The 16377-nt window shown below is 44.3% G+C and overlaps 1 protein-coding gene across 2 annotated transcripts in view; it reads right to left on the minus strand.

Annotated features, from left to right (window-relative positions):
• ascc3 (activating signal cointegrator 1 complex subunit 3) overlaps nucleotides 1-16377 on the minus strand; it is a 246923-nt gene that overhangs the window by 73645 nt on the left and 156901 nt on the right. For both annotated transcript variants that reach the window (XM_079276288.1, XM_079276289.1), the window contains exons 17-24: nucleotides 15427-15546; nucleotides 14998-15162; nucleotides 14525-14611; nucleotides 14127-14303; nucleotides 8395-8620; nucleotides 7857-8011; nucleotides 1687-1785; nucleotides 1403-1571 (exon numbers count right to left, since the gene is read on the minus strand). In XM_079276288.1, coding sequence (XP_079132414.1) covers nucleotides 1403-1571; nucleotides 1687-1785; nucleotides 7857-8011; nucleotides 8395-8620; nucleotides 14127-14303; nucleotides 14525-14611; nucleotides 14998-15162; nucleotides 15427-15546 — 1198 coding nt within the window. The remainder of the gene's footprint in view (nucleotides 1-1402; nucleotides 1572-1686; nucleotides 1786-7856; nucleotides 8012-8394; nucleotides 8621-14126; nucleotides 14304-14524; nucleotides 14612-14997; nucleotides 15163-15426; nucleotides 15547-16377) is intronic.

Below are 16377 nucleotides of genomic sequence, written 5' to 3' on the forward strand. Positions count from 1 at the left end.
AAAGTTAGTGGGTCTAAAGTTAGTGGGTCTAAAGTTAGTGGGTCTAAACATAGTGGGTCTAAAGTTAGTGGGTCTAAAGTTAGTGGGTCTAAAGTTAGTGGGTCTAAACATAGTGGGTCTAAAGTTAGTGGGTCTAAAGTTAGTGGGTCTAAACATAGTGGGTCTAAAGTTAGTGGGTCTAAAGTTAGTGGGTCTAAAGTTAGTGGGTCTAAAGTTAGTGGGTCTAAACATAGTGGGTCTAAAGTTAGTGGGTCTAAACATAGTGGGTCTAAAGTTAGTGGGTCTAAAGTTAGTGGGTCTAAACATAGTGGGTCTAAAGTTAGTGGGTCTAAAGTTAGTGGGTCTAAACATAGTGGGTCTAAAGTTAGTGGGTCTAAACATAGTGGGTCTAAAGTTAGTGGGTCTAAAGTTAGTGGGTCTAAACATAGTGGGTCTAAAGTTAGTGGGTCTAAACTTAGTGGGTCTAACGAGGAGTCGGGGCAGTCCGGGATCAGACCCCCGGTGCAGTAAAAGCCTCCCACTAATTCCCCAGAATAAAGCTTTTAATGTGAAGCAGCAGCAGCACCAACTCTTGGATGCTGATGACAGCGAACATAAAAATGAAGGCTGATGTTTGAAAGCATGAATAAGAATCACAGAGTGAACCAGGAGAGGTTCACTGAGAAGTACCGACAGACTGATATGGGATTCTTAAGGCCGGTATTAATAACAGTATATTGGCAGATTGTAATGTTCAGATAAAAGCAGATGACATAGACAATCAATCTTGGAATGGACCCCTTAGATGAATGGCCTCAACCTCATGGGCCTGCATACACACTAATACTGATTTATCTGCAATTAGTTGCAGTAATATCGGCCAATACAATTTTTATCTATAAAAAACATTTTAAAAAAGACAGAAATGTTTACAGATCGGTGCAATTAAATCTGACTAAAGCCGGCGTCTGGACGTTCAGCTAATAACATTGCAGAGGAAAATAAAAAAGAAAGACTCACTGGTCAAGATGGTGGCTACATTTCTGCTCCATTCTATTTCACAGGGAAATATTTAGACTTTTCAGAATATTATTTTTCAAAAATACCCTGTCAGATGTTTTCTTAGCATTTGAATAATTGTTTGAGGCCCAAAAGGGTCCAATGATGCTGATATGATGCTTTTTCAGTCACAGGAGACATTTCACCACTTTATTTTACTTTTGATTCTACAATTGCATTCTGCTGATAATCCTTTAATACGTAGGGTTTAAAATGCAGGGCTTTTACTGGTTGCACTCAGTCTGGCTCTTAACAAGGGACGGCAGCAACTGGAGTCTAACAGCTGGAGACATGCAACTTGAGTCAAATCCCTGTTGTCACATCATAAACGTGTGTGTGTGTGTGTGTGTGTGAGAGAGTGTACCAGTGTGTGGGGGGTGTCTCTCGGGTAAGATGAGGTTCTGGAAGTTCATGATGCAGACGGCCTCGGCCCCGAGCCAGCGGTCAGACACCACCTTGATGTAGTACTGGGAGGGCAGCGGCTCAAAGATGGGGATGGTGAACACTATGTGCTGAGGCTCTCCTGTTACCACCTGAAGGGAGGAACACACACACACACACACACTCATAAATCTACAGGACACAAGAACACACATCAATCACAATGTCCGCATGTCAACCGAGGTCCAAGAAAGTCAAGACACAAACTTGTTTCTTCTGCAGGAGGAAGTGCTCGGAGTGGTAGATGTGATCATTGATGGGATCCTCCACCCACAACCACCATGGCTCACCCACCGAGCCGTGGACCTGAATGAGTGAGGACAAGAGCACAGAAGTCACTCTCTTCTGAACAGACAAAAGAACACTAACTCACCAATTCTCCAGGTAATAGAAAATAAAACCAAATAGTCTTGCTAACATACATATAAATACATACATACATACATACTAGGGGTGTAACGATACGCGTATTCGTATTGAACCGTTCGGTATGAGGCTCACGGTTCGGTACGCATGACGAACTGAACAATACGTTTGAATTAAAAAAAGAAAGAAAAAAAAGATTAAAAAAAAAAAAATGTTTAAACCTTTATTTAACCAGGTAGTCCCATTGAGATTAAAAATCTCTTTTGCAAGGGAGACCTGGCCAAGTCAGGCAGCAACACAAGGAACACATAGACAGAAAAACACAGAACAAGACAAGTGAAAAGAAATTAAAATGTATAATACTAGTATAACATAATAATAGTAATAGTATAATAATACTAGTGCATTTGGAAAATGCAGAAGCTTAAATTGTGGGAAATATGTCTTCAGTGGAGCCACTGTTCTCAAACTGGCAACCCACATGACGTAACGGACAGCGTGCTCTCTGACACACCCACCACCAAAGAACAATGTTCTACTCCAGTCGGGCACTTTTGCGCTGTGAGACGCCACAGTGTAGCACAGTTTTAATGAATAAATATATTTTAAAATCAAGTACATTTCTCTGGCATTTATAGTTTTCTGCTGAACCGAAACGTACCGAACCGAACCGTGAATTTTGTGAACCGTTACACCCCTAATATATACCATTGTCAACCTCATGTTATAAATTATTGCTGAGGCTGTAGATCAGGGGTGTCCAAACTTTTTTCACTGAGGGCCACATACAGAAAAATATACCAAGGGCTGGGCCACTCAGGTCCGATCGCCTCACCCCTAGTGTGTTAAAGTGAGCAAAATCAATCAAATTTGGTTCCCAATGTGCTTTTGTTCAGATTTAACAGAGATGTTTGCTCACGTATGTTGAGCCGAACAGACTCATTATTCAAATAGAAGGGAGTTGAGAACAGCTCGATGTCTCTCTCAATGAGAGAAACATATTGAAAGCCATGGCAGCTGGTGGAACATGTTCTAGATAGGGCTGTGCCACATCCAATCAATTTCAGCAAACATCCCAGTATGATTTAATGCTAAATAAATGAAGGTATCAAACACGTATTGCTACTTTGCAGTTAAATATTTAACATTTATTCCAACATGAAAAAAAGCAGAAAATAACACTTTGACAAACACGTCAGGACATCTTATTTACAGCTGGTAGCTTCGCATGTACTGCTTCCCTTTCCTGCTAGTCTGCTGTCTGATTGTGAGGTCAGGTTGATCTGATATCAGCACTGCAGGTTCTCCTCAAAGTTCTCCTCTCAAACGGGTCTTGGAGGAGTAGTGCTCGCGCTGGAGCTCGCGCCCGCCTGTAGAGACTCGTCCGGACGGGAACGCGCAGCTTGGGGCAGAACCCCAAATGATCGTCAACTCCCCGAATCGATTCTGCCCCAAGCTGAATCTATTTGAGGGCGCTGATTGGCTAAATTGTATGTCACACATTTATATCTTTAATCAGCAATTGGCTAAACTGCTTCACTGCTCTTTTGGGCAGTTTCTCCAGCGCTGCTGAGACGTGCACATGCAGAGAGGACATTCAGGAAAAGCATATATTTACCGCAGATATCATATTTTACACATATTACTGGGTGATTCCATATTTCAAAAACACAAATATTGACAAATTGTATCGTTTATTATTGTTATTATTATTCATTTTATTTGTTGTGGCTCAAGGTGGGGCGGCGCCCTATCGCCCTCTATTGACCAGCCGCCACTAAGCACTGACTGAGTTCTGTCATGAGAGACGTTATCACGGACACGTATTTCCCCCTTTTAGCAGAAAGGTTGGCCTTTGGAAAAGCACATTTGACTTCGGACTGCGTGGGGAAGTGTGCAACATTGAAGTTGCGTAGAGTGCCCTCGTGCTCGAATTATGTTGACAGTTTTCACAACCGTGTTCATCACATCGCCGAGCTGGACTGTCTGAGCACAGAGGGCTTGTTGGTGGGTGATACGCTGCATTTTAACAGCCTCACCTCCGCTCTCTTGCGCTCGCCTTTCATAGCTGGAGCCCTATCTGTTATAACTCCACACAGCTTGTCCCATCTTGTCAATTGCATCTGACACCGCTTCAAACATGTCCTTACCTGTTGTTGTGCTCTTTAGACTCCTAAAATCAAGCAGCTCCGAATGCAGAAATGATCGTCAACTCCCCGCAAACAAATTAACAGCTGTGCGGTGTCTGTGGAAAGTAATGTTTCTTTGATTGCTCTTATTTTGTGGAGAAGCTGCCTTGTTCAACACAGTATCTCCACCTAGTGGTGAAACTAAGAAGTACAATACAGTCAAGCGCAAGTTTCAAGTGTGGGCCATATTACATTATATTTTTAGAAGTTGCTGCGAGCCAATTAAAAATGGACCGCGGGCCGTACTTGGCCCGCGGGCCGTAGTTTGGACACCCCTGCTGTAGATAATTGCTGATCAAACTCTCTGGTTATTTAAACTTGTTTTTTCGATATATGCGCCTGCATGCTTCCTGATCCTGAAGAGTGTCAAACTATCTTAGTTGATATTATGCTGTAGACCAGGGATTCCCAAAGTGGGGTGCGCGCACCCCCAGGGGTGCGCGAGCTGCCTCTAGGGGGTGCGCGAGAGGAAAAGTGTAATGGCGGTCTGATGGTGTAATAATATTAAATATAAAAAAAAAATGTAATTTTAATTTAAAAGCTGTCAGGTGGGACATCTGAAGCTATCAGTCGTAAAAGAGGAGAGGGACAGCGAGAGAGAGAGGAATCGGAGGCGAGGGGAACGGAGAGGTGCGTTGGGGAGAGACCGGGAGAAGAAATCGAGCCAGAGTCAGAGGAAGATGAGACGGAGGAGACCGAAAAGGAGGAAGGGATAGCACAGACAAATCGGGAGCACATCGGCCCATCGCGGAGTCAAGGTGAAAGAAGAGGAAACGAGAGTGAGCATCAGACTGGGAAAAAAAGAGGAAATATGATGAAAAGTATGTGTGTCTGGGCTTCACTTGGATTGGCAACGCAGATTCCCCAAAGCCACAGTGCGTGGTGTGCAGTGAGGTTCTGGCTAACAGTCTGAAGCTCTTATTTACGTCGCCACCTGAACACCAAGCATGCCAGTGCAAGTCAAAAGCCCCTTACATTGTTTATATCGAAATTGGAGGAGTTACAAAACAGCCAAAAACAACTGGAGTCTCATTCATGTGTTGGTCTATAAATGACGCACTACGGGCTTCATATCTGGTTACAGAATAGCGAGAAAGGGGCTACCGCACACAATCGCCGAAGGCGTGTGCTTGCCAGCTGCCAGAGAGATGGTGGAATGTATGATTGGGGAGAAAGAAGCAAAAAAGTTGGACATGATCCCGGTGTCCAACAACACTGTGTCGCTCCGCATCGATGCTTTGTCCGAAGACATCCTGGCTACATTAGTCGCTCATTAATTGTAAATTAAATGTGATAATCTGCCTCTGAGCCTGTGCGTGTGTCCTCGCATCCGTATTGCTCTTTAAAAGTGACGCCTTGTGTCACTGAAAGTGATTGAAACTTTGTTGCAGTGTTTCAGGGCGTTTTCACACCTTCAGTTCGTTTGCTTTGTTGCAGTTGCTCCTTTGTTCGGTTTGTGTTCACACTGCAACATTTAACAGTGGACTAAATCTTGTAAACAAATGCCACGCGCGAGCAAACTGTTCTCTCATTGGTCCGATTCTTATGCGGCTATGAAGGCTTAAAAGGCTCTGTTGCTTCTTTTTTTTTTTTTTTATTAGGGGGGGGGGGGGGTGCGCGAACCCAGTCGGGATGTAGAAGGGGGTGCGCGGCCTAAAAAGTTTGGGAACCGCTGCTGTAGACAAATAGTTTTTTTATGGAAACGTCACAAACTAACAGACAGTAAACAGACAGTTACTGTCACAGACAGTATAATATTCCAGGTTAGAAATACTGATTGGTTTCTGAGTGTGTATGTGCGAATGACGGTCTACATGCTGTTTCCCATCTTGTTAAGAAGAGAATTTAAAGGGAATAACAGTGAATATTTGGATATATGGGGACATGAAAAAGATCATATTTTACAAACAATGTTAGCACTGAGCATTGTGAGCAATGAGGAACCATGAACAATACTCGCAGGGCTGTGAGAGTATTTATCATAACGTGTCAGTGTGGTATGGGGCTGGGTGGCATCGAGGAGGCGGCTCATGTGTCGGTACATGTGTCCCGGCTCTGCAGCCAGATCAGGGCTAAGCCGGCCGGTCTATCATTACCACTCTCCCATGATTGAAGCATGCATCGCTAATCGGACATAAACATTCATCTTCATATTCAGCTTCATATACAATGAGCTTCCTATTCCGCTCAGACTCCATGACAAACTCTGGAATAAGCTTCCCAAGATCCCCTCTGGCCTGCCTGCCCACTGAGGTTGGACATGCTGCGAGGGCGGAGGTATTCTGGCTCTCGGGGACAGATGGAGATTCCATGGCTGTGAGAATAAGGTAGGGGGAGCAGACCTTCTCTCCTCCATTGTCAACATGTGACCATGACTACACTGGCTGTCTCACCGAGTAGTTTTGGTGCTCAAGAGACAGGAGGAGACAAATGCTGAAGTCCAGCCCTCCCCGGACCTTCTGAAATCTGAAACATAGCTCGTTGCTCTCATTTCCTAACCCTGAATATCAAAACATCATTATATCCTTACTTATATATGTTGTGTTCTTCTTGCCTCTTGACATTTATACATTTGTTGTCTGAATTATGCTTCATTGTAGAACACCTTCTCATGGTACCTGGCAGATTCTACTGGTCAGACTTCCCACAGTTTACTGAACTGTGAATATGACAAGAAATGACTGAGGCCCATTCTAATACTGTGCTCGATATTTGTGCACGATCACACATACAGCGCTTTTAGAATCTATACTCAGCACCTCAAATGTCATCTGATGCCAAACTCAGTGATCATCACTACTTGTCTACATTGAAGACCTCTTGACCTCATGTGAGCCTCCGTGTGACGGGACCTCTTGTCTATCTTGCACAAAAGGTATGAAGACTTGTACTGTAGGGGGGGGGGGGGGTTTGTCCTGAATCTCACAACATAGTGGTATCACCAGGCTAAGCACATCGTTCGGGTTTAATCTGTTCAGGTTCTGAGATATCTGTCTCTGAGATTGACTTGACGAGAAAGGAATCTTATCACATAAATAAAAATCATATTCAACATTAACGTGTCTACTTTGTGCTGAGGCGTTCGCACCACTTTACAGAACAACCTGTTTACGCTACATGTTACCATCATCACCAGCCTAACACAGCATCATGTTTTACTTCATCATTCCTTATCCTGTATGTGTCAGAATCTTTGTTATTAACATTATATTAAGAAAAGAACAGTTGAAGGTAGCCTGAGATTCCATGGTCAACACTGCTGCAATCTCATTGCTGTGTACTCGACAATAACAAAAGGATGTGAATAACACCTGTGGGGTTCTGTCCCTACAAACAATGAGGGCTGCCAGCAGTGACACATGCAGTGGGATTCTCACTTCCACTTACTGCGTCAGTGGGAGAAGCAAGAAAAGCACAGCACAGCTCACCCTGCTGACACACTGCAGCACACTAACATGAACACGTCTGCTCCAGCCTCGGGGCAACACACAGGTGTCCTTAAACACAGCAGCGCTGGCTTCTGCATGCTTCTGGTAGTTACGTTAGCAACAAGCCAAACAGTGCAAACTACCTGTGCAATGTAGCGGCTCGGTGATGCACTCAGCTGTGCTATCACCCTACCGCCAGGGCCCGGTTCAGAGTACTGAGTGAGGAGTATCTTTAGGTTGTAGTAATAACTGGCAGGCTGATAAATGTGTGTGGAATATGCAACAACAAATGAAGAACATCTTGAAGGCTATGACTTGTACTTTCAATTAAATAAAATCAAATGAAATATAACGAGAAGCAGAATACAGCAGTATGTATGTCGTCCATGTTTACCTGATCATTCCAGCGAAAGTCAGGCGTGACGATGAGACGAACCCGTAGGACAGTGCGTGTGATTGGCTGAATGTTAGCCTCCATTGTGATTGAGGGGATCTGGTGGACGCACTGTTTGACTGTTAGGCCGATGTTGACATGGTGCAGCATGTGACCTGAGAACAACATACCTGGTATTAACATCTGTGTTGTGTCATAATTCATCGAATGTGGTTCATACAGATTACAGTCAATTTTCAAATAATAACCGTGGCAGCTAAACTCAGCATTATATACATTTATACAGCATTAATTCCATCCAGCAACAACAGACTACTCTGCTGTTCTGAGTTTCTCTTGATAAAAAATGTTTTTGTTCACTGAAACATTTCAATCATTTATCTGTTTGGAGCTCCTGTCAATAAAAACCATCCTAAACCACTTGAAACATCTGTTAGAGACGTGTTGGGTCCATTGTCATATTACACCTGATACTTGGGTGCTTTGTGCCAGTGTAGTTTAGAATAATTGATACAGTCTGAATATCAGCTGTTCTTACCAATCTCATCCTTCCTCATTTCCTTCAGTTTGTCCACAGTGAGCTTCTTCTCCTCCAAGCGGTTCAGTACAACATGGCTTAGGTTGTGGAACTGGCGGAGAGGGTGGGCAAAGCCCCACAGCCGCTTATCTATCATCTTACAGAGGGTGAGCAGTCGGTAGGTCATGGCCGGCCACCGCTTTCTCAGGGCAATCTCAAACAAAGCCCTGATGATTCGAGCAGCATTCTGTGAGATGTGAAAACAGCAGGAGGAGAAAAAACGAAATCAACATCAATCCCAGAAGTATATGTATTACTGCTGCAATTATAGACAGTAATAGTTTAACAGTACACTTTAAAGCTGGAGGGAAACACATTGGTAGTGGAGCAGAAGTCACTGGAAGCAGCTGTAGGAAACATCATGCTGTATACTGGTGATTAATCATGTGTGATCCGGAGGAGGATGGGTTCAGAAGTCCAGCTTGGCCACAGCTGTGCACTGATGGATTGCTAATGTCAGTTCTGGAGGAGAGGTCAGGTATCAGTGTTGCTTGCTGATACACTGCTCAAGTGTGGTCAGGCTGTAATTGATTTGGTCAGGTGTTATTGTGATCTGATTGCCTGGTATAGTCTGAATGCACCCTAGAGGGGGATTATTGAAATCGGACTGTGCTCCGTTTGATAGCTTTGATAGGTGAGACCAAGAGGTCTGGCTGGACACAGAAAGGCCTGAAGTCTGGAGAGAACAGATGCACCGAACAAGGATCCTGTTAACTCGTGTTCATACTCTTCCACTGCACAAACTACTACCAGTGTACTACAAACACTTAAATCGAGTTCCAGCTGCTTCAACCCCACTACCATTTCCTCTAATTTCTGAAATAAACCAGTAGAGCTTGTCCTTCATGATCTCATCATTAACATAATAGGAACCTGCTCAATTTTTGCTCTGTAAAGTTTATGTTATGCAACTTCAGATTCCCACAAAAAGATATTTGGGTGTTGACCAGTTATATTTCAGCCCTGATCTGGCACGGAATTTTTGAAGAGGTGCACATAACATATGTGAGCAAGTACATGAATAATAACGCACGTGTCCCAGCTGCTTGTCTATGGGTATTGTGATGTTTGTTCACCCCTTGGGTCAACAAATACCAGGAGATGATGTTATGGGAAAATATGTCAGTCTACTGCTTTAGGGTTAAAGAATGTAAGTTTTAGAAGAACAGGCACTAAACCTTGTGTCTTCTAAATGATTCTAGTAAATTTCGGATCCAGGTGTCTTGTTATCTGTTATCTTGTGAATTGTTATCTTGTGCATTGTTTCTGTCTTTAAAGACGGGGACACACACAGGGGTCATGATTGCGGTATTTCCCTTGATGGGCATCAGCTGAAGGGCATGACCCTCTGCAGGCATATATGATGGGTGATGATTCACAGGCTTATTCCGTCTCTGCAATACTGTGACTTAACTCTTTAACCAGGTCACAGTGACATCAAAGGACGCACCTGGCTGGGTGTATCCATGGTTTATTGTGGGGCAAACTGATAACAAAGGGATTTGTAAACAGGCTTTAAAAGCACCTTCAGGTTATCGGAAAGACAGGACACTGTGCTTCAAAGAAAAACATCTGCCTTGACATCTTTTATTATCTTCTGTCTTCTTTTGTTTATTCTTGTTTGCAAACCAAGGTAACAGCATTCTAGCTAAGTATAAATGTCCGTGCATTTAACTGTGTCGTCAGAGCACCTCTTGCAGATGACGGTGATGTGTCTGTGAGACTGTGTTCTCTTTGCTTGCAAGCAAATAAATTGACTGTTACAACTTTGATCCTTCATCCAGACTCTGTTTCATTTGACATTGATAAGAAACATTTTACACTCTTCTCCCGACTATTCATAGAAATATTCCACAACAATTAAGCCTGAGCAAGGGAAAACGACCCTGTAGGAACAGGTGCTAGCTGAGGATCATAATAAGTAATCAGTCCCTCACCCGCCACATGCTTCAATCATGGGGAGAACCAGCTGTAGCTCATCTCCAGTCAGCCCAGCACAGGCTGGAAAGCTCCACTCCAGCCACAGTCAGAGGAAAGGCACAAGGACTGAGCTGCTGTAGGCCTCTCTCTCAGTTCAGTGGATGACAAGAACCAAAAAGGAGAAAAGCTTGACATTTCCTGTTGGTTGTCACTCACAGTGTTTGTCTTGTGTGTCACTCCTTGGAAGAAGAAGCCGACTTGGACACAGAGACTGAAATACCCCGGACCGAGAAGGATTTCTGTTTTTTTGCTCCATTCCACTTTTCCCGACTTTTCAAAATGAAAGGACACTTTTGGTTGGAACTGAGATTGACTTGTATTAGTCCTTATTCTCCAAGCTTGGTCAAGCCTCCCGGTGGCAGAATTGCAACATATGGTGGAGAATACTGGCATTCTGATTACTACGCTACGACCAGGGAAATTTGGTTCTGATCACCATGGAAGAGGCTATAGCGGCACTTTCAAAAGCAGTCTTACACGCAGCCATTGCCAGCCTACCCCAGCGCCCTAGGAAAACCTGGAGCCCTAGGAATGTACTTAAAAAACTGACTCCGAACGTTGATGTGGAAGCATACCTTGAGGTGTTTGAGTGGAAGGTGACGAATGTCAAGTGGCTGGCAGAACATTGGTGGGGCCTCCTTCTTGGCCAGGCCCAGCAATCATGCCAGGACTTGTAGCAGAGGTGGCGAGTTACAGGAGCCTAAGATGAGCCATCCTCGCCCAGTATTGATACAGCCTTTCCGGTGATGAACCGATGTATCCATGCCCTGCCCACTAACACCAAAAGGCGGAGGTGCCCGGAGAAAGAATTTCCCATACCAACCACACCATCAAGCTAGGCAACCCATATCTATTTGTCACCTCCTGCTGGAAACATGAAAAGTTGAGGCATTACAGCTTGATTTGCTACCGCCCAAAGTGAGGACCCAAACCTCGCCCAGGCCCTTCGACTTTTACAAGACATAGAGGGAACCGTACAGACAACCAACCATCACTTTGGTGTATAAAAAGGTTTTATGTACAGACTAGTAGTAAGATGGGAAAGGCAGGGGTAAGCCAATGGCTTGTCCCTAGCCAGTATGCCTCCAAGGTCCTGTTCCTGGCCCACCTCAGACTAGAGAAAACCATGGACAGGGTTGTGAAAATATTCTACAGGCCTGACATAAGGGGAGTCATCCAAAAATGTTGTTGCACATGCAAGGACTGCCAGCTGACTGTCCTGTCCCCAAGACAAGGTACCGTCCGTTTTCGAAACTCCCTTCCAACTACTTGCCATAAACATAGTTGTGCCCCTTCCAAGAAACGGTGGAGGATATTGATTCATCCTGGTCAGTACGGACTATTCCACTCATTACTCTGGGCCAACTGTGGCTCAGTGGTAGAGCAGGATTGTCCATGTCAATGTGCCTTGGACAAAACACTTAACCCCAAATGAATGTGTATGAATGGTTAGTTAGAGTCCTGATGGGCAGGTGACACCTTGCATTGTAGCCCCTACCATCAGCATATGAATTGGTGTGAATGAGTGAACACGTAGTGTTAAAGCGCTTTGAGTGGTCGGAAGACTAGAAAAGCACCATACAAGTACAAGTCCATTTACCCAAAGTAAGTGCCCGATAATTAGTGCGAGTATTCCTTCTGTTCTAAAGAGCAGGTATAGTGCCTAAAATCCTGACAACCGTGGTACCTGTTGTATGTTTAAAGTAATGCAAGAACTCTGCAAAAGGTTGAGCGAAAAACATATATGCACCTCTGTGTACCACCCCCGGACCGATGGCCTTGTTGATGGATTCAACAAGATGTTGTAAAGCATCCTGCGCAGGGTCTTGCAAACTGACTCAAAGAACTGGGACGAGCTCCTACACCATGTAATCTTTGCCATTCGGGAGGTGCCAAAGATCTCTACTGGATACTCCCTGTTTAATCTCCTCTATGGTTGCCAGCCTGGAGGGCCAAAGAAGCCTGGAACTATCGCCCCACCTCTGTGATTGAACACATCGACCAAATGGAGCACTGGATGGCCCAACTGTGATGAGTAGTGAAAAGACACCTTGAAGAAAAATAGCCAGGGTCGAGTTTATAACAGTGGGGCCAGGGTAAGGGAATTCCAGCTTGGAGAAAATGTTCTGGTGCTGGTTCCAACGAGTGTATGCACATTCCTGGCAATTTGGCAGCGGCCGTAAGAAACAGCAGAGCTCACAAGAGCAGTGAACAATCAACCCAGCAACGACAGGACCTCTAGGAGTTGGTTTCTTAGTGTTCTCGCATCAACCGAGATGGACATGACGGACCCTGGGAGATACTTTGAAAGAGGCCTTACCAGATCCCGAGAGCGGAATCTGAGGTGTCTCAAAGTGCTCGGTCAGGCACCACTGTCCTTGTATCCCCCGGTTTAACGCTTATTACATGCCCCGAGTGGATGAACTCAAAGAGAAGCTGGGTCCGACAAGGTTCATCAGTACCCTGGACCTCACAAAAGGATTCTGGTAAGTACCCCTGACAGAGCAGGCATTGAAGAAAACGGCTTTTTCCACACCTGAAGGATTAAACCAGTCGTCCTCCTGTTTAGGGTCCATGGCGCGACAGCGACATTCCAGCCATGATGGACTAGATTCTTCAACCCCATCGGGTCTATGTGGCTGCTCAGTTGGATGCCATTATTATTCACAACCCTGATTGGTCCTCCCACATAGCCCTTTTACGAGGGGTCCTCGAAGCGCTGAGCGCAGAGGGCCTGGTGGCTAGAAATGCACCGGGACCACTACCAGGAGTATCAGGTAAAATCCATAATTTATGGCCAGCTATATTGTATGGGTAAAACAGGCAGTCCCCATAAGTTTTCACTGCATTAATTAGTTGGGGTCCACCAGTGTATTGCAGTGTATGGAGCTCGTCCTTGTGACCCTTGATTTTGGTAGGCACTTTATCCTCCAGAGCTTCGACTGGTGAAGAACCCGGGCAACAGTTGCTGTATGTACAGTCTCTCCCATCTGAGTCACTGAAGCTTTGAACTCCTTCACAGTGGTCCTAGGTGTCTTGGTGTTCTCCCTCATCAGTCCTCTTCTTGCCCGGTCACTCAGTTTGTGAGGACGGCCAGCTCTAGGAGATTTAAACAAGTGCCATACTTCTTCCATTTCTTAATGATGGACTGAGTTGCTCTGAGTGGCTTGGAGTGTTCTTTTGTCTTCATGTTGCAATTGTAGCAGGAATACTGATGAACCAGAGACTGGACCTCCCAGACAGGTGTTTTCATACTAAATTCACTTGACACACATCAACTGCACTCAGGTGATCTCCATCTCACTACTTGTGACACTGCTGGCATCAAATAGCTGGACTTCTGTTGAATTAGGTCAGTCACTTTAAAGGGGCTGAATACTTATTAGTTTGTAAAAATCTGTTTTCACTTTGACATGAAAGAAGCTTTTTTTTGCAAATTCTTGACAAAAAAGCCAAATTATACTGACCATGATTTCATGTATAAAAGCAACAAAAGGGGAAAACATCCAAGGGGGGTGAATACTTATCCAAGGCACTGTAAACCTGTTACTCAGTTCTATTACAAAAAACAACATCCAATGCAGCATCAAAATGGACAAGACATTTAAACCGGTAACTGCACTAATTGTACAGAATGAACCATGATGGATTTATAAACTGATATATTGATTTGTCTTGTAGTGTGGGTGGATGTGTAGCTCCTTTGTCCTCACCTGTGCCACATACGACAGGTCTGAGATGAGTGAGAAGCTGTCCACCTCTCCTCGGCTGATGTACGTCTGAAGCAAAACATTGATCTTGCCATAGCCATTCTCCACCCCACCTGCAGCCGGCAGCTCACAGTAGTTACACAGCAACTGTTCCAGCTCCTCCATCTCTTCATCACGGACCTTCCATCAAACATGCAAAACATGATGTCCAATTCATATTACAATTACATCTTTAATGGACAAGTACATTTCAACTACATTCTGTTGTAGGACCTTAAATGTAGACTTCAGAAATAATCAGTTGGCTTGGTGGATGACTACAGGTTTAAAATTACTTAACTTTTATTTTGGAAGATAACTTTGATAGCTGTTGTTGTAGCATATACATGATGTCCTCTCACCTTAAGCTGGTCAAACTCTTCAGCCTTGGAGACAATACTGAGGATGTCAGCTTCTGTCCGCTGAGAGTTGAAAAGTTCATTGAAAGTCTTCAAAGGAGGAGGGAAAAGGAATATAAGGGGTTAATGGAGTTTCGATCCTACACCTACCCGATCAACACACAAAAAAATCTTTCATTTGCAAGGTGACAATACAACAAGATTAAATTAGATAATTAGAAACCTTTATTAATCCCCAGTGGGGAAACTTATTTGCACCAAAAACTTATACAGACAACAATAGACTCATACAGACATGGTGAAGTATCTGATGTAGAAGTTAGTCTACCTCTATGGTGTTGTATCTGATGTAGAAGTTAGTCTACCTCTATGGTGATGTAGCTGATGTAGAAGTTAGTCTACCTCTATGGTGATGTAGCTGATGTAGAAGTTAGTCTACCTCTATGGTGATGTAGCTGATGTAGAAGTTAGTCTACCTCTATGGTGTTGTATCTGATGTAGAAGTGGCTGGCGGTCCTGCCCATGTCAGTCGAGGCATAGTAGCCGGTGCGCTCTTCGAAGCGGATCATCCTGGCCTTATCCAGCTTCCTACCTGACTCCACCACAAGCTCCTTCCTGTACAGCTCCAAGGAAGGATCCATCTAAAAAAAACAAATTTAAATTACACCAATTACATTGTAGCATATGGGATAGAGACATTTACACAAGCGGCTCAATCAGTCACAATCAAGTTTAGAATGATGTTGTATTAAAAATATATTTTCATAATTAAACAATTTTTACTATATCTTTTATTATTTTTATTGATTATAGTCAAAAAACCTGAGCAGACCCTTGGTGTGCTATGATCTTGGAAAGACAGACGGACAGGCGGCATAGAATAGGTTACACTCCGAATCACCAACCTGATAAGCCTTGTGGTTGATGCCGTAAGCCAGTGGGTTGGCCCTCATGCGAACATAGAGGTAAGTATAACTGAGCCACTTCACTGCCTCCTCCACGTTGGTGACAGTCCCCAGAGCAATCTGAATCCAGGAGAGAAAAGAGAGAAGACGCCTCACACACAGCCACAAACATCAGTGGTATCTGGCACCATCTAGTGGACACACCAGGACACAAACAGCCTAGTTTTGTTTCCATCTGCCTTTTCAAACAACAATATCAATTAAAGCTGCGATTCAATAGGTCCTCCGCTCCGACTACGTCGGTGCTCGGGCCCTAATAATAAACATTAGAAATTCAATAGGTCCTCCGCTCCGACTACGTCGGTGCTCGGGCCCTAATTAAAGCTGCGAGCAGCGATGAGCGGGCCCTCGCAATATGCACGTCGGGGTGCCGGCGGGACTCCGGCCTGCGCGGCCGAGAACGTCCGCGACCGTCGGACGGCGCGAGGACTCTGGCTGATAATGCCATTCAGTTCTGTGACCGTCAGACACTGCATGCAGGTTTAGAGCATGGCCCCAACGTACTTTTATTTAAGTCCATATGCGATACATGTTCCTACCACATTTCATACATCTAGGTCAAACGTACTGCGAGGGCTGCTTCGTCGAAATTTTGTAGGGGGCGCTATTGAGCCGATTTGCCACTCTGAACCAATAAAATCATATTCTATAACTACATTTCGGCCTTGTAATCTACTTGCCAAGTTTGCTTATGTTTCGAGCATTTTTAGCCTCTCAAAATTACCTTCGTTGTTAACGGCGAAGACTGCATCTCCACGGCAACGGCGTTCGACGAAACATCAAAAGCTTCATGATCTGGCATTATGAACTTCTTCTATTTGTGTGGAACAAATTTGATATTGATTTGATTTACCTACTAAGAGAAACAAGCCAAAGTATAAAGACTTTAAC

The sequence above is a fragment of the Melanostigma gelatinosum genome (assembly GCF_949748355.1).
Source record: "Melanostigma gelatinosum genome assembly, chromosome: 9".
In the NCBI taxonomy this organism is placed as follows: Eukaryota; Metazoa; Chordata; class Actinopteri; order Perciformes; family Zoarcidae; genus Melanostigma; species Melanostigma gelatinosum.